Raw genomic sequence first — 26,749 nt, forward strand, 5'->3', positions numbered from 1 at the left:
CCCAGGCAGCAGGTGAGGATGCAGCTGGGTCACTTTGTACCGTGGCTGCTTTTTGTGGGGACTGCTGCCGTGTTGCCATTGTGCAAAGAGGTGAGTGGATTCTCATTCTCACTGTTAATCAGAGATATGGAAGCAATAACCTACACAAAGGTCATTGGTCTTGCTTTTAGTCACAGTAAGCGAGATAAGTCAGAGGAAACTCATGCACGTTTGTGTGTGTCTGAATGTGTAAAAAACACTGATAATGACAGCTTTTTCACTCACGTGACCTAAACACTACTACACCATCTGTTCTGATAGATATGCTGTTCAAGGCTGTTCAATATGTTATAATCACTAACTGACTCAATCCTTATTTACTGTAACTGGAAAGAAAATACAACTTTCCAAGGGTGTTCATAGGCGTTTCAACTGCAGCATGTTTTGGGTATTTTACCACCTTTTCAAAATAAAGTCCTATGTGTTGATCATAAAATCTTAAATCAAACCGTTAATTTTAGATTCTGTTTTACATGTTCTTTTTTTTGTCTTTTGAAACAATTTGCCTCCAAAAAGAAACTCAATGTAATTAAAAAGACTTTATCTTTTGTGAAAGGGGCCAAATTATGTTATTCGTTTTGTCAGAGTTGCTTATCAGACCTGTTTGACTCGACCAGGTTTGTTTGCTTTTATTTAACATAATTTGCTGTATTTTAAAGAACATAGGGGCATAGATTGTGAAACCCTTAGCAAAAAGCAGTGTACTTGAAGTTCATTTTATTAAGTATGCTTGAGTATAAGTATACCAAGTATACTATGGACCATGTACTTGTTGCGTACTTGAAAGCATACTAATTTAATACTTATTTGGACTAAATTGGAACATTTTAAGTTTACAAAAGTACACTTTGAAGTATACAAGTATACTCATACTAGTAGTGTATATTAGGTATATACCTCTCTCCACATTTTAGTTTATTAAAGTATACTTAGAGTATACTATGATGAACTAAGAACCAGAGTTGCCCTGATGATGTGACTGAACACCTCAGATCTCTTCTCCCTCCGTGTAATTTTGAGACGCACAGGTCACAATGACCGGTTGCCGTGGTTTCTACATGTCTGTTGAAAGGAGGCGATTAAGTGAGTGGGACACGATGCATATTCACATTAGATTCTTCCCCTCAGACCAGGGTTCATCTGATCCAATAAGCTTAGCTAATGTAGCAGCTAATCACAGAACACAGAGACGGAAAAGTGCTCCTGCTGTTGTCTCTGTTAACCATTAATCCCACAAGGCCATGTGTGGCCTTCCATAGGTCTGCTAAGTCACCTTTCAGGGAACACATGCCAATGCTAACCAATAGCTAAATCCTTAGAGTAAAGAATAAGCTTATGTTTGAGTATTAATGGTGTTCTAGGTCCGGGGTTCTCAACCTTGGGGTCAGGACCACGTTTGGGGTCGCGAGACACTGGAATTGGGTCACCAGATGCCTTCAAGAAACTACACATATTTTCAGAAAAATTTGAGCCCATTTTTGCTTATTATTTTACCCTTTTTCTGCAACTACACCAAGCTTGCCATATTTGAACCTATTTTTATCACTTTTTCTTGCCATATTTTTGCTCTTTTTAATGTACTGCCGCTTCTCCATCAAATTTTAATGCCTTTTCTGCCCATTTTTTCCACTTTTAAGACATTTTCAGCACATATTAACCCTTTCCACCTAAGGTCACATATGTTGACCCATTATTGTCACTTTTAACCATATTCCATATTTATGTTTTGCCAATTTAACCACATTCACAATTCGTTATGCCCATTATTTGTCATTATAAAGTCATTGTTCCTACTTACCCCAACCCCCTTCCCCATTTTTGCCACTTTAAGCCAATATTGACACTTTGAACCATTTTTACCACCTTTTGTGTCCATTTCTCCACTCCAATTTGCAACTTTTAACTAATTTTTTGGTTTTTTAAAATCCCATTTCACCACCTTTTCCAATATTTTTGGTCACTTTTAACCCATTGTCTCCACGTCACTTTTCTTGAATGTTAATGTCAGTCTTGAACCACCTTCAGGTACAGTGGGGGTCCACCGTTATTTTGGGGGTCGTGGGCTGAAAAGATTGAGAACCACTGTTCAAGGTAACTGAAAACCATGTAAGCACAAGCTTTTATTTTTATAACAAGTGTAGCAGAATACATCACACTAAGCTGGATGATGTTTTCTCCAACAGGAATGGAAGAGGTGTTTACAATGCAACCAAATGTATACTTCTTTTACCTCCAAAGTATACAATTACAGCACTGAAGTTATTTGTTTAGAAAAGGATCGATAGAAGCAGCATTCAGTCCTGGGGCTGAATAAACACCCCAAAGGCTGCAGAGAAGCAGATGCACATCCTTGATTAGTGCAAAAGAAACAACAGTTGCGATGGCCTCATGACAAACATGATCCCATGCATCCTTTTTTTTTCAGAAAACAGGTTGACCTGGTTCACAGGAAAATTCTTTAAGTTTGAAAAAACAGAGCCTGCTTTTTGTGCACAGCGACGTTATTTCCTTCTTACATACCATCACACAGGGCACAGCTATATTTGTACTGTTGTCATTGAAATGCCATGGAAAAAAACCCCACTTGCATCATTCATTTGACTAAATATTCTAGTCCAACTTTAAGTAACAAAGTCACCAAATATTAAAAGGTTGGAATTCATGAATTGCTTTTCCCAATTTCGAAGCATTTTACTTATGTTACCGTGATATCAGAACTTACAAATACAGTAAATGCAAAGTTGCCTAAAGATATCTAATATTTCTACTTGGGTGTATGATGGTGTTTCATGTGTGTGACAATGTAACTGTTTAAGCTTTGAAATCCAGTTGTGTGAAACGCACACCTGTGTCTTATCCCCTCAGTCGGATTATCACTTTGAGTACACACAATGTGACGTGCTCGGCACAAGGTGGAGAGTGGCGGTTCCCAACAAAGCTGGCACGTGCACGGGCCTCCCCGATCCAGTCAAGGGCACTCAGTGCAGTAAGTGGAAACCTTAAAAGTTCTACTGTATATCCTCAAAGAGTAACTAAACCCTGAAGTTTTGACTGAGGTGACGTGACATGGAAATTTAAAAAAAAATGCCTTGACTATGGGCGGGGCTCCTGGAGCAGTCAAGACATGCCCAGTTTATACCATAAAATTTTAAAAGATCAAGCTGTACTATGCTAACTACCTGCTTAATACTCACTATACTCCCACTTCTCTCAGTCCAACCTATTCACCACAGATTGCAGAGTCTACAGGTACTAGTTTTTATAGGAGGGGCGGAGCCAACAGTGGTAGTTTGTGATGTAAGAAGCCATCAAAACATCATAAATCACCATTGTCAGCCAATAGGGTAATTTGATTGTAATAGCCCATAGAGGGCTTTCACTCTTACATTTTTACAATAAAATGTGCCAAATTGAAATACTTTGACTAAAATGTCAATAGTTGGACTAGGATCGCTCAATCACACAACTTCATATTTTTTCGCAAAAAAAAAAAAGTGTTTTTGATTGATCCTGCTGCATTTCTCAACATTTTAGCCAAAGTATTTCAATTTGGCATATTTAGTTGTAAAAAGTCTGCCCTCTATGGGTTGAAACCCAGCTATTACAGTTGATTTTTGCTATTGGCTGAGAACAGGATCATGTGACGTTTTGGGACCATCTTGCGCCACAAACACGCACCGTTAGACCCGCCCCTTTGAAAAAAATAAAAACTAGCACCTGTGGGCTCTACAATCTGTGGTGAGTAGGTTGTATTGAGAGAAGAGTGAATAGAGAGGTATACTGAGTAATGACTAGCTAGTTAACATAGCATAGATTGTTCATTACAGTATTTATAATATAGCCTGGGCGTGTCTTAACTGCTCCAGGAGCCCCACCCATAATCAAAGCATTTTTTGAATTTCCCTCCTAGTGGCAGGTCAGGAGAAGGCAGGTGTTTAGTTACTCTTTAAAAACAAGTATTAGCATCTTATAAGTCTTTGATTCTGATGTCTTTCTTGCATTTTGAAAACTTGAAGCTTTTACCTGCAATGACGGGGAGTTCCTGGACATGCGCTCTCAGCAGTGCAACAAGTGCGCTGCAGGAACTTTCTCTCTGGGCACTGGGGTGGCCTTTGACGAATGGGACACGCTGCCACCAGGGTTTGTCACTCATGGGGTGCTAACAAATGAGGGGGATTCTCCCACAGATTGCTCCAAGTAAGTATTCACACGTTCACAATGATTTATGAAAAGTGTTACTTTCTAAGAGTTCAATCAAGACTCAACATCGTTCTTGGGTTTTAACAGCCATTTATTAACTATAATTATGTCTTTACATGTCAAATGCCATCAGAACTAAGAAAGTAAAATAAAATCTTAAATTAACTCACTAAAAGACACATTTTACATGTTTCACAAAATAAATTACCTCATTGGCCGCATTAACTCCAATTGAATAAAGCTGAAGTCTTAGAGATCCTTTTATCGACTTCTCTCAGACACTGTAGGTAGGCTATCCTTCACCTTGTGCTGCTCTGGACTGCCACAGCTATTATTACTCCAACGCAATAAAATAAAAATAAAAAGTTATCCCCCTTTGTCTCTGTAACCAAATGAACCAAAAACAAATTATATCTACATGAATTAACTGAATTATTGCTTATTTATGTATTTATTGAATATCTATATGAAATTATGAAATGCATTTTATTATCTTTTTAACTGAATATGAAAACTATAAATTGCATTTATAAGAGAACCCTTTATGGCAGCTCCAAAACCTTTTCTCCAAAACCTCGATGAGTTCACTTTGCTGGTATCTTGTGCAGCTCAACCTGGACACCAAAGGGCGACCACATTGCCTCAAACACAGACGAGTGCACTGTGTCACTGTCCTACGCTGTGAACCTGAAACAACCTGGCGTTCTCTCCTTTGAGTATTTCTACCCTGACCCCAGCATCTACTTTGAGTTCTTTGTGAGTGATGCAGAATATCTGTGTTGGATGCAGCTCTATGTTCTCACTGTCCAACTTTCTCCTTCACGATTGATCGATTCCATCCTGCAGGTCCAGAGCGATCAGTGTCAGTCTACGGACTCTGGGAGCCGCTGGATGATGACCTCTGAGAACAAATGGAGTAAATACTCGGTGAGTGTAAAACAGGGGTCACCAACATGATGCCCGGGGGCTCTCGGTAGCCCGTATGGACCATGTGAGGTGCCCTCAGGAGCTCTACTCACCAATGAGCTCATCTAAAATCTGATTTACTTTGGATGAATACATATTATAGTAGAGTTAAATACTGCTGATAAAGTCTTAGTATTAAATGAACCATCTTTAAAAGTTTATTTTCGTTGAAAGATTGTGACAAATCAGTGTTGCAGATCTGGTGTTTGCTACTTCATAGGTACTGAATAGTCTAATAGTTTAAAAAGCACGTCCTAAATACCACATGTTCATGGTTTCACTTTAATTAGAGGGTAAGATAATAAGGAAGGCGAGCAGTAAAAAGGTATGAAATGTTTAAATTTCAACATGCAACATTTTATTACTTCTGATTTATGCAACTGTTTCACTTTCATCGAAAATGATGTCATAGTTTATGAAAATCCACCTTGCGTTTAAAAAACACATCTTATTTATATCATATTATACATAATATACCACAATCAATACACCAACACTTAACATTTGTCCCAATGTTTCAGTGAAAATATACATTTAAAGATGGTCATTTAATACTAAAACTTTATCTGGTGCAGCATAATTTATCTTCACTAAGTACTACATCTGTCATCTGTATTTATATTTGTTACTTTGGAAAGTAAATCAGATTTTAGATGAAGCTCATTGGTAACGAGAGTCCCTCAGGGCCCCTCACATGGTCCATGTGGGCTCCCTGGTGCCTGCGGGCACCGTGTTGGTGACCACTGTTATGTATAATATGATACATGTAAGTAAGTAAGTAAGTAATTTTTATTTATAAAGCGCTTTTCTCAGATAAAAGTGCTGTACAGAACAGAGGAGAAAATAAAAACAACAGGAGCAACATCATAAAAGGAAAGTAAAACAAAGGTGGATTTACAACAACTGCATCATAAAAGGATAAAAAGGATAATAAAAGTTAAAAATCCAATTAAAATCCATTTAACCAAATAGAGCACAGTCTTCAAATGATTCTTAAAAGAGTCCCCACAGTCAAGCTCCCGGATATATAAGATATATTTTTAAAAACTATGTACGTACAAAAATGTAATGAAAATTAAACGATTGAATATATTAGGAGAAATAAAGTGTTTCATGTTAAACCCTCAACATCATTTCCAACCTTTTTAAGTTATTACGAGCCTTCCTTATTACCTTATACCTCTAAATAAAGTGAAACCGTGAAAATGTAGTATTTAAGAAGTGCTTTTTTTAACTGGTAGCCGTTCGGACTATACGGTACCTATGAAGTAGCTGACCCCTGGTGTAAAACCTTCAAGCATTTCCATTAAATGACAAGTTTAAGATTGTTTCCGAACTGCTCATTCACAGATTTTTTTAAAACTCATGTTGTCATTATTGTCAGTAGATTCATGTTTGTGTTTTTTGGCATTTGTTAAATGTTATATATATATATATGTGTGTTATATAAATGAAGGTACATGTGTATACATATGTATTTATATATTTTGCATTATTTGAAAAAGGCAACTCAAATGTAGATGTTAAATGCTTGCATTTCTTTTGTATGTTTTGTATGTAACTTACTTGAATGTTATTTATCTTGGTCTAAGAAGCATTTTGCTTGTTTCAGACTTGTTATATGTATTATTTAATTGTGATTTATGTTTGAATATTTTGTGCGACTGAAACAAACAAACAAATAAACTGAACTGAACTGAACTGAATTGTGCAGGCGGAGCTTGGCAACGGCAACAACGTGCTGTACTGGCGCACGACGTCCTTTGCTCTAAAAGGAAGTGCTGTCAAAGCTGTGCTGTTGAGAAACATCGAGGTCTCAGGTACACAAACAAACACCCGAGCTGTGCTTTTAGTGCAACTGCTCCAAAACGTTTGTTTTCTCTTAATGATTAAAAGTTTACTGGTGGCTTTTCTTGCAGGCGTGGCCTACACCTCTGAGTGTTTCCACTGTAAGCCTGGAACCTACACTGCCAAACCAGGATCTGCTCGCTGCACCCCCTGCCCTGCTGATACCTACTCCCATAAGGGTGCTACTGTTTGCTATAAGTGTGAAAAAGACAAATACGCATGTATGTCTGTTTACATTTCCAATGCTTTGTCTACAAAAGTCCTTCTTATCTCAAAGCTGCTAATTCTTATATACCCAGGACAAATACTGTAGGTATTAGCATGTTGTTGCACACACATCGGTATGGAAATACAGCGTTTACTCCTTAAGTAGTGTGAGGTTTGTCTCGTCTCCTGATCTTAATGGGAGTGTTTCCCTTTATCCCCGCTGGCTGTTTCCCCTGACGTGCCTTTTATTTTAACAGTGGCTGGTTCAGGGAGCTGCAAACCAAGACCTGCATGTACAAACAGTGACTACTTCTACACCCACACACCATGTGACTCTGAGGGAAAGGTAATGTTGGGAAAAGAAAAAAAGCCTGACACGAGAAGCCACATTAATTTCATTTTTCATTTCATTTATTTTCATTCTGTCATGGTACAGATCATCATATTCAACTTTGTTACATTCCATGTCCGGAAAGGAGCATTCTTATAATGCCTGCCCCTTACTCCAGTGGTTCCCAATCTATTTTGTCTCGTGTACCCACTTCGCATTTTGGTCAAATCATTTGTCATTTGTCATTCATGTCACAAGAACCATAATTACATAATTTCACGTTATTTCATTTGTGGAACAGTACGCTCTTTTAAACCCCTATAAATGTGTCTCAGACAGTGGTTCCTTAAGTCTTAATCTACAAATTCAAGAGGAATCTAATTTAGGTAAACTACAACTTTTATGTGATTACATAGGACTCTATTCTCCCATGTGCGTAAGTCCAAAAAGCCGCTGGTTCAAGTCTTGCTTTACACGCATCCTCCTGTGTTCGTAAGTCCTTTTCCCCTTACGCGCTTCTAACCCTGGTATAAGTGCAGCGCCCCGATAAGGTGAAACATTATATTTCACTAGAAATATGGACTTAGTTACATTTGAAGCCACACGGACTCGTGTGTTGCACAGCAGCAGCTGTGATCACTCAGCTGCTGCTGCGCGATTAATTAAAACTCTGACAGATGTAGACTTCTGTCCACGTTGGTCACAGCGATTCAACTATTTTCATACTATGTCCAACGTAAAGTCACAGTTTGATTCACTACAGAGTGAAACAAGCTGTCATATGCAGATGAGGATGAACCAGAAACTGTTCCCACACATATTTTAATGAGGCTCAGCTCAGGTCGCTTTAAACTATTTATATTTAAACCTGCGTATTATGGAAGCCAATAGTTCTGTTTCACTGTAAACAAACATCCCTCTGTATTAAAGCAGGACGCTCTGCGGCCACGTTATTTCCTCATTTCTGCTGCGAATCTATCTTAGTCACGCTTTACAGCGATGATGATGATGATGATGAAGCGCTGATCAAGGAGAGATTTTAACTGTGACGCAGTCACACTGCAATAATCTGATCAATGATCTGATCAAATCAACCTGTTGTATTGTTTATCAATGAAGGCGTTTCGAATTAAAAGTGAACTTTATCATTTTCACGGAGTTCAATGACATTCACAAGCGCTAGGAAAACTCCATATTCCGTGATTTCTAGACAGCCCAAAAAAAATTACATTACCGCCTCATTTCCTTCAGCAACCTGGACCGGAGAATACGTAGGAGTCCTGACTTAGAATAAAGAATAGAGCCCTTAAGTCGTAAGTAAATACAGTCTCCTTTATACACTGAAGCTAATTATTGTCTCCTATTGTCAGAAGTGTGATAAAAATAAGTTCTATTATTTTATTTAGCAATACTGCTGTTAGTTTGTGATGAATTTGTCCAAAAAATAGCCTAGAAAGGAACTGATTATTTTAGTTAAATCTTCCTGCGTACCCCCTGCACTGTGCTCATGTACCCCTAGGGGTACACGTACCACTGCCTTACTCAATCACAAATATTAAACAATTGGTCTGCCAAGTTTACACAAACTGAGATAATGATATCACAGCAAAAAATATTACATTAAAAAATTCAAAGACATACACGCCTAATCTCAGTAGCAAAAAAGGAAAACAAATAACACTAATCACCATGTTTATATTTATTTATACTTATGAGTCGCTTTTCTCTTAAACTGAAATATATTCAAACAGCTCTTTATACCGCTATGTAAATAATTCCACATTTTGACCCCAACAACAAAAATGCACATCTGCCTTAAAGTTGTTTGTGCAAATTGATGTTTGAAATAAAATGTACTAAAAACAAACAACTTTTCTGCAATAAAAATAATGGTTTTACATTGCTTATGTACGTATTTCCCCACATTCATGTTGGCTCTGTAGAGGTTTACACAAACACCTGGAAGCGGCCATCTGGTGCTACTATTATGTTTCTGTAAACATGGACCAGCTGGCCTTTTAATCGTGCAGGGGAACATCTTTAAATAATGTATGCACGTTTCACTCTCTTTGTGACTCAGACTCAGCTCATGTACAAATGGGCTGAACCGAAGATCTGCAATGAGACGGCGAATGGATCGGTGAAGCTGCCCGCCTCTGGGAAGAGGCAGAGCTGTCCTCCATGTAACCCAGGGTTCTTTGTGACCAACTCCTCCACCTGTGAGCCCTGCAGTGAGGGCTACTTCTCCAACGGCACAGGTGCAAAGGCTTCACACTGCTGTTGTATTAAAAAGCTTTTCCAGCCATTTTGACTCCTGGATTAAAGTCCTCCCGGAGCCAAAAAAAAATGCGTTTTCAATGTTTTTTTTAGTTGATGTATTTGTAGGGCTACAAAAAATGTATTGAATTTGATAACACGTGGTGTCATGTTGGTCAACGCATACTAATTGCTTATTTCTTGCAACATATCAAGCATGCATATTCGGCCGGCACATTGGCAGTTAATTGAATATTTCCCCACACAAATCAAATCTCTGTTTTTTTCCAGAATAGTTTTTTTTCATTGTTTAGTTACCTTGCCAGGGATTGAAAAACACAAGATTAGCCACAGGTGCAAGGAAAGTTGATGGTCTGTAGATGTTACAGGAGGTGAAGTAGGAAGGTGGCAGAGTTATTGCACAATGCGATTCATTTTTAGGTTAACAAATTGGTATATCATGATTTAATTTGGTGTCAATGTCATTCATCATATATCCTCTGTAAGAAATAACAATTCATTATTTTAATGTTTTTATAGCTATAGGGAGCCATTGCAAAAGAGTCAAAGAGCCACATGAGGCCCCTGAGCCGCAGGTTGCAGACATCTGTTCTAGGTATATAGGCTTAGATTGGCAAGCTTGTTCCAAATAAGGCAAACAACGTTTCTTTGTCACAATGGAAAGCTATGAATGTAATATGAGTGTCAAGCCACTCATATTGTTCCAGTCTGAATGGTCGCAATCATGTTCATGTCATCCAATCTATTGCTGTTTGCTGTTTCTCCAAAATACTGTTAATAATAGAAATTAATGATCTTTTTATTTTGGACATCAGTTTGTAATTGAACAATCTTTTTAAAATTGTACTCAGTTATGTCGGGTTTGCTCCTCAATTACTACACCGAGTTTCAGATCCAGATTTCCCAATTCACTGCAATTTTTGGAAAAAATGGGGGTGTCCATATTTATTATAAGCTTTTGAAGCAGGGTTGGGGTCAATTTAGGGTTGGGCAAAAAATCAATTTAATGAATTTATCGAATTTGTAGATTTGAGATTAAAAAAAAAAAACCAAATATATATATATATATATATATATATATATATATATATATATATATATATATACAATTTTTTATCTGACTTTTTCGCGTTCCGTCCTTGTGGGTTATCCGTAGCGCGATGTGCAATATGCTGAGATGCTAAGGGAAGAGTTAATTATTTTTTTAATTGTAATGTTATATGTTTTAAAATATGTAGTTATCTGATTTCTTAATCAGAACATTTAAGCTACTGTGAAGTAGCTGTTACTTAAACCTGGGTTAAAGCTTGAAATTGTTGAATGACAGAGCCTCATTTACTTTTTATTTTAGGATTGTTCTAAGCATTTTAACTCTTGAGGACAAAAACGCACAGCAGTAAAGTAGCACTGTTGACAATATGTCTGCAGTCATTTTTAAGTGCTTTGAAAAAAAAAATGGAAAATCAAATTGAAACTCAATTTTGTTTTATTTTTTTTAGGCAAAATCTCCCAGCCCTAGGTCAATTATATATTTCAGTTACAATATACGTTTTCAATGACCAATGATCAATTGAAATTCAACGACAATTACAGTGACCAGAATTCTTTCCAATTACAATTCAATTACAATTATTTTTTCTATCCTCAGAAAGTAAATTATTTTCTCAATTACTAAATTTCAATTACAATTCACCACACCTACTGAGCCTGAAATAAATAACCTAGTAAAAGTTAACCTTCCTCTTGTGTTAGCTTTCTGTTAGCTTCTTTTATGATAACTAAATCAGCTTTAAAATACACTAAAAACTAAAATACCTACCACCTCATTTCTTTCCTATCTCTTGATCACCTTCAGGCTTCCTAATCAATAAAAATATAGGTTTTAATATTTTTTGCGTCTGTATACCCTTCTTTTTCAATTCTTTTTTTAAATGGTAAAATGTGGGAAAGCTGGATACGAAACATATTCTAATAATTGATAAATGCATATATGTAAAACTGTACATAGAACTGTAACATGGTTCCCCAGTTTTTCATTAAATTATAATTGATGGTTTTTTTTTATAATTTTCAAGGTAATTACAGTTAAAAAATCAATTATCTGAACTCAATTCCATTTTAATTATGATTATGACAGAAACTGACAATTATAATTACGCCTTAATTGTAGTGAATTATCAATTACATGATTACAATTATAATTGACCCTGTTTTGAAGTGTAAATGATCATGGTACCATGATCACAATCACTGATCCAGATAACTAGGAATATCTGGTAAAGACGATATTTAACACTGCGCTCTCCAAGTGAAAAATATGTTTTTATTTCATGTACGCTGATAAATAATTCTCATACAAATATGCCTTAGTACTTTACTTTTTCTCTGGTTTGTGTCTTTGTTATAAACTCTTGTTCAATCCAATATTTGTTGACAGTGTGCAGTAAGTGTCCCGTGGGCTCAGAATCCGAGGTTGGGTTTGAATACAAATGGTGGAATAGGATGCCAGCCAACATGAAGAGTGCCAACTTTCTGCTGGGCCTCATCAAAGATGAAAACAGCACAGGTAAGAAACCTACTGGACTTCTCTGTGTGGAGCTCAGGAGTGTAAAGTCCACTTGAGCTGCAGGGGTTTGTGGGTGGGAGATGGGTGGTGGTTGGGCGCCCTGGGTCCTCAGTCCCACAGAAGGTCTGGGAGGGCACTTTTTAAACTTATCACACAAACCTATTCATTATTTTTGGGACGAAAAAAAAAAAAAAAAAAAAAAAACATGCATTGTTGTCTTGAAAAGCTTGCAACGACAAATGCAGACGTGGTATAAAAAAAAAAAAGGAAAAAAAAAGAAAGTTCTACTAAAGTGTTTAACTTATGTTAAACAGTACACAGGTGTAACTCTGGACAGGTCCATGACTGGATGTTCACCTCACATCCTCACTCATCAACAGCCCAACTTCCCTCAATCAAACCTGGATCTTTTCCCTGTGATTATCAGAGCTAGCCACGGCATATAATTATAGAATTTCAACATACTGTATGTGTTTAGAGCAGTGGTCCCCAACCTTTTTTGGGTCGTGTCTAAGGCTGAACAATGAAAGCTAGGGTAGGCGATTTCCTCCATATACACTTTTTAAGTTTTTGGTTGAAATTAAGATCTATCAGATGCACAAGCTCACACTGAAAGCGCGTCACCGCTGACAGAGTTAAAACAGAGTTTTTGATCACGTTTTTTAACATATATGATGGTAAAGTTTATTGTTTACTTACTGCTGAATGAGACATGAGACAACGTAGTTTCTACACAATACGAGCGATGAGCTGAGCTCCTCTTCAGCAGCAGCTGTGCGGATGCATGTGAGTGAGACAGAGCACAGAGGGGAGGGGCGAGGCGGGTAAAGGCGGAGCCATCAGGGAGGCTACATTCAATATCATGCTCGCTTTTGAAAATCGCCTACCCTACCTTTAATTGCAATATTATCGCAATATCATAAAACACAATGATTTAATCGCAAAGATTGCAATTTTCTTTTTTTTTTTAGTAATAATTTATTTTAAGCTCGTTGGGAGTTTGATTTCCCTAAAAAATGTCCATTTGGTTAAAGCAGATATTAGTTTTCCTTACTTTTTCTGCACTTCAGTATGTGTGACTGACGTTACTGACTGAATATTACTAAGCTTTATTGTTTTTTATATATATCTGTTTATTTCATTTATTTATTGACTGTCCTGTTCTGTTCAAAGTGTTTAAGAAGTGCAGTCCACATGTTTACATGTTTCATGAAACGTGAGGTTAGTTAGATATGTTGAAGAGGTAAAGCCACACATTTGTTTGCTTTATTGTTGTAATCCTTGCTTTCAAATTTACACTTTATATTTATTTGAAATTGTTTATTATGAAACTGATTGATTTATTGCTTGTGTTCATTGAAAAATACATGACAAGAGGCCGTTGAAAAAATAATCACATATTAAATCGCAATCGCAATATTGAGGGAAAAAAATCGCATTTAGATTATTTTCCATAATCATTCAGCCCTTATCGTGACCCCATTTTTTACATCACAAATGTATGCCAACCGTGTTTGGTATGCCACCTCAGATATTTGTATGCTTTTTATTAATTAATTAATTAATTTATATTAATTTATATCTAAAAAAATTAAAGAAACGTCAAGATGGCAAAAAAAAAAACAAGAACAAAAAAGAAACCCAACAAATAACATCACAAAAAGCAACCATTGTTATTTATTAAGGAGTAGGTTTTTAATGGAATCTAAATGAGCACCGGGAAAGTTTGAAAAACTAGATTTATATTATCGAAAGTGAAAGTGACAGTTGTTTGAGATTGTGTTCTATATGAATAATAATAATAATATATTTTTAATCAGTATTTTATATTCAATTACAAGTCATTTCAAGCAACCCTATTTCAATTTTAAGCCACCCCACATGGGCATGCCTGTCAAGTTTTGGATTTGAAAATAAGGGAAATTTTCAGGCGCCTGCTCCAAGCTGTCCCACCACCCTAGCCAAGCTCCAGTATCCCTTATATTTTAAGACAAGTGTACAAGAAATCTAACTTAAGCAATTTCCCCCTGGTAGGCTGACCTCTATTAACACTGAAATGCTGTGAACATTCCTACTAGGGCTGGTGATATGGACCCAAACTCGTATCTCAATATATTTTCTCAAAATGGTGATATATGATATAAATCTTGATAATTTTATTTCAAATGAAGTCTGACCAGAAAATACATATCTGGGTTAAATTTGCTGATGGAAAATGCTACACAGGCATATTTTTTAACAAACAACTGCACAATATGTGCCACTTTTGTTTTTTTCACCTGTAAGGGACAGCATGTGTGAGTGAGTTCTGTAGTGTAGCTTGTTATGGGGAAGATCTGGGTTAGGATGCACTATTTTAATACAAAATAAGCTATTATATACTATATATATATATATATATATATATATATATATATATATATATATATATATATATATATATATACACATACTGTATATGCAATATTGTAGTTTTCTATATTGCCAAAATGGAAAACTCGATATATTTTGAATTACGATATACTGTTCTGCCCAGTCCTAATTCCTACATTATAAAACAGCCTAAATGAAAACATAAATGGGTATATGAAGCACATTTGTTTATTTAATTTACATACAGTTAATATACAAGTCAACACATTGCATATTTACTGTTAATTTCACGTTCCTTGTCTTTAAGCTAGACATTTACATTTTATTTTATTACATATTTTCTTATAATTTCTCATGCTCACTCATGTGGTTCTTTGGTATTTACTAATGACTTATTAGATACATTTGTTGCAGACTTTTAACACTTTTTGAAAGGAGTGTACAGTATAGTTGTGGCACTTGTGATTGGCTGATTTTTCATGCGACACTAATCTCACCAGAACTGCCATTTCAGGTGGCAGTTCTCACGAGGCTAGTGACAGCGTTCAGTTTAGAGAGACAGAGAAATGTTTTTATTTATTTATCTTTTAATTATTATTACATTCAAATACGGGATATTTACGGAAAAATACTAACACGGGGCGATGCCGGGAAAGAGGGATAAAATATGGGAGTTTCCCGGCCAAAACGGATACTTGACAGGTATGCACATGGGTTCACGACCGACCTTATGGTTGAAAAACACTGGTCTAGAGTTTCTTTTGGGACCTGTCTAGGATGTAGTCTCATCTGTGATGTGAGTGTGACCTTTGATTGACCCTGAACAGGATAGAGGAGTACAATGGACAGGTGGATTGATGATGTTCCAAATACTAAGATTTCCCTTTAGAACCTTGTGTTAAAAATCCCAGGTTGATATTGTGCTTTAGATGAGTTTTGGATGAGTGTGTTTTTTATTACATTACATTTATTCTTATTTGTTTTACACTTGCAGCGTGGGAAGTAGCTGGGGATTATATCTACACTACCGCAGGGGAACTTGACACAGACTACATGATGCTGACACTCACTGTTCCCGGATACAGGTCAAGTCAAAACTTGCTTTTATGAAGTCATTTACGGATTAAAGATTCCAGGGATTTTCCTAACCAAGCACAGATGGTAAATGGGTGTGAGGTTATCATTTCTGTGTTTTTTATTCCCAGGCTGCCTCAGTCTGAGGTGAAAGACAATGAATCAAGTCAACTATCACGCATCACCTTTGTCTTTGAGACCCAATGTACGGCTGACTGCAGGCTTTACTTCTCATCGGTGAGAGAAGATAGTTTAACATTAATATGACATATAGCTGCACCAAGGTGTGCAGCGTTATTATCAATGACCCAACACGTGTATCTCCCTGTGTAGGGTATCAATCAGTGGTATAATAATGATGTTGAGCAGTGGAAAGGAAGCCAACAGAAACAATCGTACTCATACCTGATCACCAACAACAACACCGTCAGCTTCTCCTGGGCTTTTCAGCGGACAGAGCAATTCCACATGGTGAGACTATTTCATTAATATACAGTAACTGTCAAAGGAATCCAACTGTCTGACGTTTTCACCTGCACACCCACATTCTAACCATAATCACAATTAGTTTAATAATAATAATTTACCAGATTGCCATTAAAACAAAAACAGAATATTTTTGTTCAAATTTCCCAAAGCAGTATTTTTGTTTGATTTGTTGGTTGAATTTGCATGGTACATTTATCAATATAATTCTTTTTGGCACAATAAACAAACTAATACAAATGTGCCAAATGATGCTCATGTGCAACATGAAGATGCATTTAATTTCAGGGCTTTCTTTGACCCATTGTACAACTTGTGTTTTAAAAATGTGCATGTTTAAATGTTCTAAATTGAAGAATTGAGTGAAGAAAAGGATTTAGGATTAGAGACAATAACAGGCCGTGAAAGAGAGATTTCTTACATTTAGCAGGAATTGCTAAAGGATTACATCACATTTGACCAGTACCTCAATTTAGGTGCAAACATTCAAAAATCAAGGAAAAATAATGATGTTTCAAATTGTCATTGACATTTACCATCCCAACTTCATGATTGCTTCTTTTTTTTTGCCTCGCTTCAAACTAAACATGAGGAAGAACATTTTTTTTCTTGTAAATTTGTATCTTGGAGGCTGCCGTCCTCAATTTATTCTTATAGATCAGGGGTCTGCAACCTGCGGCTCTGGAGCCTCATGTGACTCTTTGACTCTTTTGCAATGGCTCCCTATAGCTTTAAAAAAAAATTAAAATAATGAATTGTTATTTCTTACAGGTGGTATTGATGATTATTGACATTAACTTCAAATAAAATTCAGATAAAACAATTGGTTAACCTAAAAATAAATCACATTGCGCAATAACTCCACCACCTTCCTACTTAACTTCATCAACCATAAACTTTCCTTACACCTGTGGCTAACCTTAAGTTTTAAATCCCTGGTAAAATAACTAAACTAACAAAAAGACTATTTATTTAATTGCCAACATGTCTGCTTAATATGCACGCTTGATATGTAGCAAGAAATTAGCAATTAGCATGTGACATCACATGATTATGTGTTATCAAATTCAGTTATTTTTTGTAGCCCTTCAAATCCATTAACTCGTAAAATTATTCCATGCTATTTTAACTGTATAGAATTTTATACACTGTATTGTCTTCATTGAGAAGGTGTTTTTTTCGGCTCCAGAATAACTTTAATCCAGGTGAGATTAGACAAAATGGCTCCTTTGAGACTAAAGGTTGCAGACCCCTGTTATAGATTATAAGTACATTTAATATTCTATCACATATATATATTTGGTGTTTAGCAAGGATTAGTATAATAAAACAGATAATCTAATTGTACTTTTACCAAAATCATATTGGTAGCCAAGGTATTTTTGGCACATTGAACAAAATAATTCAAATGTGCCATTTTGGAGTAAAGAAAATGATTAAGAATTAGAGACAATAACAGGCCGTGAAAGATATATATCTTACAATTTTCTGAATATCTGTGGAGATACAATAGTGAATAATATTTTAAAATTACATTCACATGTAGCACAATGACAGTAAGAAATGACTAAAGGAAGGAAATTGACCAACACCTGAATTTAAGTGCAAACCTAAAAAAAAACCTCTAAGAAAATTAATGATGTTTTAGATTTTCATTGACATTTACCATTCCAAATTTGCAGAGCTAAAAAAATCTAAATATGAGGAAGAAACACATTTTTTTTCTAAAAATGTTATTTGTATATCAATATATTGTCATAGCTTATAAGGAAATGTAATATTCTACCACAGGCTCATCCATGAAAATATATATTTGGTGTTTAGCTAGGATTAGTATAAAAAAAAAACAGATTATCTAATTACATATTTACTGAAAACATCTAGGTAACTGAGGTATACTTGTCCTAAAAATGTAAATCTGGTTCCAAATAAGCTGTAGGTAGAAGTCTGTGAAAGTCTGTCCTTTTTATTTGTCCTTTGTTGTCCATCCCACATGCCTCACAGCTGGTGATCACTTGTGTTTCTACAGAATAGAAAGTACAGCGCCGACTTTGCAAGAATCTACTCCATCCAAATTACCAACGTAATCGGAGGTGTGGCCTCACAGTGTCGTCGTTGTGCCCTGACGTCAATAGGAGCTGGTGCAGAGTGTGTGGCCTGTCCAGCAGGACAATACATGGTCAACGGGACCGGAGTGTGTGTTAGGTGCCCAATAAACACCTTCATCAGAGCCAGCCAGACTGTAGGGAAGGATGCTTGTATTCAGTGTGGACCCAACACAAGGACAAACAAGGTCAGGAGCTTCCACAGTCTAAAAACTGCTGTTCAAGCACATCAATTTATTTTCAAAACATTTTTATGCAACTTTTTCATTGTTTCCCCACCCCCGATTAATACATTTTAAGTTAAAATCTTCCTGAAATGAAAGACAAAAGGGAAGACTTACAGACTTGTTTAGACTTCAAAAAGACAATACTTAATGAGAATATATTATAATATATTAGGCTTTCACACTGTTTACATACCATTGGTTCATTTAATTGGGCAAAATTAGGGGTACCCAAGATGGGTACCCCTAATTTGTGCATAAATGCATAAATATTTGTGCATTTGTGCATAAAATCAATGCAATTAAAAACCATACGCCAAAATAAAAAGGTAAGTTTTCACAAGATACTTAAAAACAGGCAGAGATGAAGCATCTCTGATGTAAAATGACAGGGGTGGACTGGCCATCTGGCAAACCCAAAGTGGGCCGCTGCATTTTTCTGTTGTTTTTTTTTTGACGAGTGATTGGAGGCAGACATGATAACAGGTGGCCAAAAATGGTCCAAATGTGAAAAAAACGTGGCAAGAAAACAATAAAAAGTGACTAAAAAGGGCCAAAAGCAGTCAGCCAAAAAATTGGGCAGGTGGAACCAACTGGTATTTAATGGGAAACAATAGTGAAAAGAGGCAAAATGTGGCAAACAATAGTGAAAAATGGCAAAAATGTGGAATATAGGGAAACAAGTGGTACTTATTGGGCAAAAGGTAGCTTATTGGGATGAAAAGTGGCCAAAAAAAATTAAAGAAAGGACAAGAATTTTATAAAAGTGTCTAAAAGAACTTGCAAAAAATGGACTTCAAATAGGAAAAAAAGGATATTTATTGGCAAATGGTAGCTAATGTTTGAAAACAGTTTTGAAAAGGGGCAAAAATGGGACAAAGGAAGTTGCAAAATGACCAAAGGAAAAAGGTAAAAAGGGGTTAAAGTTTCCCCTTTTAATGTTTTCTGGGGAAATAATTATTATTTGGGGGAGTGGTGGTGGCCTAGTGGAAGCGGGCTTGTAATCGGAGGGTCACCGGTTCGAATCTCACCCAGGTCATCGCTGTGGGATGTTGAGCAAGTCCCTTATTCCAACTGCTCCCTGGACACCTACAATTGTCAGCTCACTGTTACCCCTTGGGGGAAATAAGTAAAAATGTAGAGAATAATTTCACTACTGTGATGAATAAAGGTTATTCATTACATTATTAAATTAATACAGAAAGAGCCATATGGTAAAGGCTCAATGGACTTATATAGCACTTTATGTCCACACTGAAGTAGTCTCAAAGCGCTTTACATATCAGCTCATTCACACTCACATTCACACACCAGTGGGACACAGCTGCCATGCAAGACACTAGTCCACCACTGGGAGCAACTTAGGGTTCATTGTCTTGCCAAAGGACACTTCGACAGGGATAGACTGGGATCGAACCTGTAACCTCTCGATCAGAAGACGATAATGTAGTGAGTTGGTCTGGACAGAAAAAGCCAGGGCTGGATTTTGGTCCCAGTCCACCCCTGGCAGTGCGTTGGAGCAGGGAGAGAACTAAAACATGCTGTGTAGGACTTCTCCAGGGCTGGAATATGCTTTCATCCTCATTTTTCAACATCTCTGAAATCTCATATAAGCTTAGAGGAGCCTTGAAGTTTCAGCTGTCTGATGCTTGCTGATTCTCTAATGCCTTGCTCTCTTACAGATGACTGACCGACAGTACGCTCACTGTAACATGCGGTGTGTTTGTGTATCAGCTAACATAGTGACCTCATCTACAGGCTCGCTCAGCTTGTCTCAGTGACTGCACGCTGACGATGCGTTCCAGAGACGGACTGCTGCTGCATTACGACTTTTCTCCTCTGTCCAACGTCACTGTCATCCAAAGCAGCCCCCGCTTCACCAGCAAAGGCCTGCAGTACTTTAGTCACTTTAGAATGGCTCTTTGTGGGACAGAGGTGAGAAAACAGTGGTTAACAAAAAATGATAAGATAGTATAAGTCCGACACTTAAAGGGCACTTGCTTTCTCCGAGCAGGGTCGGATGAGGGCTTCCTGCATGGATAACGTGACAGAGAGTGGGAGAGAGGTCAAAGGTTACGTCTGTCAGTCCACGGTGGTTCCCTCAGGCATCAGGAGTCAGAGCAGGGTGTCCTCGCAACCTTTTCTTATTGGTGACTCGCTCATCGGTATGAACCCCACATATCACTTTTTTACTGCTGTAAAAGAAAGGGCACAACTAGGAGTTTTTTTTATTGTTTTCTGATGGGATTTGGTGAGAGGAGTTTTAATGAGCTTTTATTACAATGCAATGCAATGTGGCTGACATTGCAAAGTAACCCCTGTATTAAAACAATGAGGTCAATATACTGTACAGTAGTTGCTATACAACATGCAAATGCAAAAGGATTATGTTATTTTAGGAAAATATTAATAACAATATTGTAGGCCTACTGGATTTGTGCAGAACTTTATTTTTTTATCATGAATTTAAAAGTAAAGACCAGGTAAAACTCAAGGTCCAGGGGCCAAATCTGGCCCTTGTTTAAACCAGAGGTTCTCAACTGGTCTCACCCTGGGACCCACATTTTGCCAGGGTCATTAAATTGCGACCTTTTTTTCCCCGAATTCAACCAATCAATTTTAGTTTTTTAAAAAAAAGCTGTTTCAAACATAAATCTATATATTTTCCTTTCATTCCAAATGAAGTTGGACATTTGTCCGTGACCCACCCAGTACAGATGATCCGCGAGCCACTTTTGGGTCCCGACCCACCAGTTGAGAATCGCTGGTTTAGAGCATCCACTATGGCCTGCTGGGGAAAGTAAAAATTAAAGAGAAATCCCTAATTATTGAGTAAATTACCAAATCATTTCACTGTAGTTATCTCTATTTTTCTAAATTCACAAATTTAATAAAACGTCATAAAGTTGCTATTTTCTCCTGCTCGAATCCCATGACTGCAATCTTTTTTAAATGCAAATTGTGGAAGATTGTAATATTTCCCACTAAAGTCCTGCAATTTCACACAATCACAAAATGCATCTAAGTTACTGGATTACACAAGATTTGGACACAAAATCAAGGAATTTTAAAGTAAGGTCCTTGTATAGGGGCTGAGATCTGTTATTTATTTCTTGGATTTTGTAGGTGCCTTACATACTGTATTTATCATTTACATGAGGAAACTAGGGCACAATAATGTTGAAATTGCTTGTTTTTCCACATAAACTCTGCTGTTCTTGCTGTTTCACTTTGATATTCTGTCTATTAGCCAGTAATAGCTTATTGTTTTAATTCTTCAGGGGTGACCACAGAGTTGAAAGTTGATGGAATCTCATCTCCAAACACATTATATCCATCGGTGCATGGCCTGCCTGATGTCATATTTTATTACAGGTAATTACAATCACATTGTGTCATTCTCACCTGAGGCTTTTCCTCTGAAATTATTTGGAATTGATTTTTTTTATTTTTTTCCCCACTTTGGTGAATTATATAAAAGAAACAACAGTGATTATTAGTTTTTCAAAGTAAATTTTCTTATGTTTGTGTCATTCCAAGGTCCAGTGATGTAACCCAGGCGTGTAAACAAGGGAGAGCGGCTACCATCAGACTCAGATGTAATCCCACAGTGACCATTAAAGACCACATCAAACTGCCAAGGTAATTTGCACACAAACCAAGCTGAAGGTTTGACCTGAAAATATTTCACGCACGCACACACTTACACACACACACACACACACGTGAGTCACAATATTCACAAATAGATCCACCATTTTCACATGTGTTTTTTTAGATTCTCACATGTGTTTTTCACATCCACACAAATACATCCACAATTCACACACGTTTTATTGGGTGTGTGTGTGTGTGTGTGTGTGTGTGTGTGTGTGTGTATTTATCATCAGCCATCATGTGTAAGTGCATTTGTGGATCAGCCGGCGTGTGCATTTATTTTTGAGCCAAACGTAATGCAACTTTGCTCAGATTAACATGATAATTCGTGCTAAATACACAGACACAAATGATAAAGCACGTGTGTGAATTGTGGATGTATTTGTGTGGATGTGAAAAACACATGTGAGAATCTAAAAAAACACATGTGAAAATGGTGGATCTATTTGTGAATATTGTGACCAATACCTGAATTTAAGTGCAAAATTGTGTATATGCAGACCCTTTTCAAAAAATTTGAATATCATGGAAAAGTTGTTTAATTTTCATAATTCCATTCAAAAAGCAAAACTTTCAAAGATTATAGATTCAGGGCCCACAATTTAAACGATTTCAAGTATTTATTTGTTCATTTTTACATAATTTGGGCTTCCACGAAAACAGGAATTCAAAAAATTACAATACTGTGAAGAAATCACCATTTACTTTTCAGTTTTTCTGAAAAAAGAGGAGAAGAAGGACTGGACTGTTGGCCAGTGGTCCAAGGTCCTCTTTTCCAATGAAAGCAAAGTGTGTCTTCCACTCAGGAATCAAGGTTTAAGGGTTTGGAGGAAGACGGGTGAGGAACAGAACAGAACATTGCACCCCAAATCATGACTGACTGGACATTTCACACTGGACCTGAAGCAGCTTGGGTTCTGTTTCTCGCCCGTCTTCCTCCAAACTCTTGGGCCTTTTTTCCTGCAAAAACTGAGAAGTAAATGGTGATTTCGTCACAGTATTCTAATTTTTTGAATTCCTGTTTCGTGGGTTTTATGAGCTGGACGCCCAAATTATGTAAAAATAAACAAATAAATACTTGAAATCGTTTAAATTGTGGGCCCTGAATCTATAATCTATGAAAGTTTACATTTTTGAATGGAATTATGGAAATTAAACAACGTTTCCATGTTATTGTAATTTTTTGGAAAGGGTCTAAATTTGTGGATGTGCAAAACACGTGAAAATCGTGGATGTATTTGTAGATCTGAAAAACACATGTGACTGAAAAACGTGAACATTTTTGAGACAAATCTCTCCTCATACAAAAACGCTTGTCTTGCTTCTCGAACACTTTTCCTTCTTCAGTAACTGCTCAGAGGGGACCTGTGATGGCTGTAATTTCCATTTTCTTTGGGAGAGCCAGCACGCATGTCCACTCTGCACCAAGAACCACTACAGAGAGATTGTTAGTGCCTGCATCCAGGGGATACAGGTAGAGCTGGACACTCAATCATAACTGTTCACTTTTGACTCATAGCCAACACAACCTATTTCATCATGTCTTTTCATACATCAAAGAGCTGTATCTTTATATTCAGAAAACAACCTACGTGTGGCAGCAGCCTGTCAACTGTTTCGGAGGAGAGAAACTACCTCTACAAAAAATCAGTGCTTGTGTGAGTTTGGATTTCTGGCTGAAGTTTGGTGTTCTCATCGGAAGTCTGGTGGCGGTGCTGCTCGTCACTATCAGCTGCTACTTTTGGAAGAAGACACGCAAGTAAGAGTGGAGATGTTTCCCCCCTCGTGGTTTTCATTGAAGCACTGCAATAATAAATAATGGAATCAGGGTTGGGGTCAATTATAATTGTAATTGCATAATTGATCATTAATCACAATTTCAATTGTTATCCGTTTTTTTCCTCCGTCACAGAATTTTGCTGCGTTTCAGCTCCTTCAGCGTTTGACCGATTTTGACAAATAAGATATCAATTCAGAATGTGTCAAAAAAGTCAGCGCTGCCCTTTTACTTTTGTGATTTTTAACTTTTATCATTTCTTTAAAATATATAGTTTTGTTCAAAAATGTTCCCATTCATTTCAATTGGGAATTTCATTGTTTTAGGATTCAACATCTTCAACTTTGAACTGCAGCTGTTCAGCCATTCTTCAGCAGATTTCAACCAGTCAACTTTTTCAGCTGTCTGATGGCTAATCTAATGCTAGGCTAATGCTAGCTAATGCAATTGCTATGTTAATGCTAGGCTAATGCAATTGCTAAGTTAATGCTAGGCTAATGATAATGTTAGCTAACGCTAATCTAATGCTAATGCAAGGATATTGTTAGGTTAACGCTAACGTTAGCTAATGCTAATGCTAGGTAATGCTAATGTTAATGCTAGGCTAATGATAATGTTAGCTCCTGCTAGTTTAATTCTAATGCTAGGTTATTGTTAGGGTAATGTTAATGTTAGTTAATGCTAGGTAATGCTAATGGTAATGCTAGGCTAATGATAATGTTAGCTATTGCTAGTTTAATGCTAATGCTAGGTTATTGTTAGGGTAATGATAATGTTAGCTAATGCTAGGTAATGCTAATGTTAATACTGGGCTAATGATAATGTTCGCTCCTGCTAGTTTAATTCTTATGCTAGGTTATTGTTAGGTTAATGGTAATGTTAGGTAATGCTAATGCTAGGTAATGCTAATGTTAATGCTAGGCTAATTATAATGTTAGCTAATGCTAGTTTAATGCTAACGCTAGGTTATTGTTAGGGTAGTGCTAATGTTAGCTAATGCTAGGTAATGCTAATGTTAACGCTATGCTAATGCTAATGCAGTGTTCAATGATGTGGGACAGAACCTGCATCCTCACTTGCATTTTCTCAGGAAATGCAAATATTCTAGTTATAATTGTAATTGTAATTTAAGAAATATGTTGCTGTTGTAATTGTAATTGAATTGTAATTGAGTTCAGATAATTTACTTTTTTATTTGTAATTGGCAAGGACATTCTATAAAAACTGTCAATTACAATTTAATTAAATGCAAAAATGGGGAACCATGTTACAGTTCTATGGCTTACACATACGTTGTTAACAATTAGTACAAACATTTTCATACAAACTTTTCCCGCTACCTGTCACTTCTGCTGAGGATCATTTTATCAATTTGAAAAATTTGAAATTGAGGGGTATAGTGACACAAAACAGGCTCAGACGCCCACACCAAAAATATTACAACCAATATGTTCATAAATAAGGAAGTCTAACAATGTGGTAAGGGGTTATTTATTAATGGCTCAGTAATTGTTATTAATTGTAATTTAATGTTAGTAATTGAGAGCAATTGTAATTGACTTTCAAGAGAAAAATGATAGTTGTAATTTTAATTGTAATTGGAAAAAATGCTTTAATCTTAGTCACCTTAATCGTAATTGAGTTGTAATTAAACTTGGATAATTGAAGACACTAAAACATGTAATTGAGCCCAACCCTGCATGGCATTTTTTTCTTTCTTTCTTTATTTCATTCAAAAGTAAAAGACATTTAAAGATAACTTCATTGATGAGATGTTTATTTTGTGATCCTCCTTTCAAAGGCTGCAGTACAAATACTCCAGGCTGAAAATGACATCTGGAGGTAAAGAGTGTGAGCTTCCAGCTGCAGACAGCTGTGCAATAATGGAAGGGGAAGATGCAGAAGATGATTTGATGGACCTTAAGAAGAAATCCTTCTTCACAAAGATAAGGTCTTTTTCGCGAGAGGTCAGTGATACTTTCTCCTCCTCTGCTCACACTGAGCCACCAAATCAAAGAGCCTCAGGTCATTATTTGTGTGTTTTTCAGAGGACGACAGATGGTTTTGATTCGGTTCCACTAAATACATCATCGCGTCACTTCCGACACGACGATGACACTGATGAAGATGAAATCAGAGGATGAGCAAACTGGAAGGCTTCGACTACAACGTTGCTCTGAGAGAAGATTAAACCGGGTCATAAAGTGGACACTGCGTCCCTTAAAGACACTAATGTAACTGATAGTTTTGAGTTCATTTAAATGCAAGTGTCATATTTTTTTTTATATACATAATGGTGAAATACAACATCTCCATATTGGGGAGATTCTTTGTTTTTAAAGCCAATAAGTGTTTTTCTAAAGCTGCAACATGAACAGGGGATGAACTTATATTGTTTGTGCACAAGTTATTGTGTGTACATTTTGTATTACTGTATGTCTTTCCCTTTTATCTTCCGTCCCATTGTTTTTATTAGACTCGCCTATTTTAGACTGCCTAAACCAGTGCATTCACAACCACTGCGTGTTTGTTCTGTCTAGTTTTGAGTGTGTGATATTGTTGCCAAAGGTGGTCATTTTCTGCTGTATATTTATACAATAAAACATTGAAGCAACAAAA

The 26,749-nt window shown here is 36.6% G+C and overlaps 1 protein-coding gene across 1 annotated transcript; it reads left to right on the plus strand.

Moving 5' to 3' along the window:
* On the plus strand, positions 1 to 26,749 carry elapor1 (endosome-lysosome associated apoptosis and autophagy regulator 1). Its single transcript, XM_028453911.1, has 22 exons — positions 1 to 90; positions 2,905 to 3,025; positions 4,056 to 4,236; positions 4,848 to 4,995; positions 5,086 to 5,166; positions 6,920 to 7,025; positions 7,125 to 7,274; positions 7,518 to 7,606; positions 9,672 to 9,849; positions 12,306 to 12,434; positions 15,802 to 15,892; positions 16,013 to 16,118; positions 16,215 to 16,352; positions 18,397 to 18,660; positions 20,455 to 20,631; positions 20,711 to 20,861; positions 21,978 to 22,071; positions 22,237 to 22,338; positions 23,701 to 23,827; positions 23,934 to 24,112; positions 25,932 to 26,097; positions 26,179 to 26,749. Exons 1-22 carry the CDS (start codon positions 19 to 21, stop codon positions 26,272 to 26,274), a joined length of 2,946 nt encoding a protein of 981 aa, XP_028309712.1. The 5' UTR covers positions 1 to 18; the 3' UTR covers positions 26,275 to 26,749.

This window comes from Gouania willdenowi, chromosome 7, assembly GCF_900634775.1.
Source record: "Gouania willdenowi chromosome 7, fGouWil2.1, whole genome shotgun sequence".
Classification (NCBI taxonomy): Eukaryota; Metazoa; Chordata; class Actinopteri; order Blenniiformes; family Gobiesocidae; genus Gouania; species Gouania willdenowi.

Bases quoted from the DNA above. Each gene is read 5' to 3' on its own strand.
- elapor1 (XM_028453911.1), top strand. From the start codon at position 19: ATGCAGCTGGGTCACTTTGTACCGTGGCTGCTTTTTGTGGGGACTGCT. The intron at 7,026-7,124 runs GTACACAAACAA...CTTTTCTTGCAG, and splicing joins GAGAAACATCGAGGTCTCAG to GCGTGGCCTACACCTCTGAG. The intron at 15,893-16,012 runs GTCAAGTCAAAA...TTTTATTCCCAG, and splicing joins CTCACTGTTCCCGGATACAG to GCTGCCTCAGTCTGAGGTGA.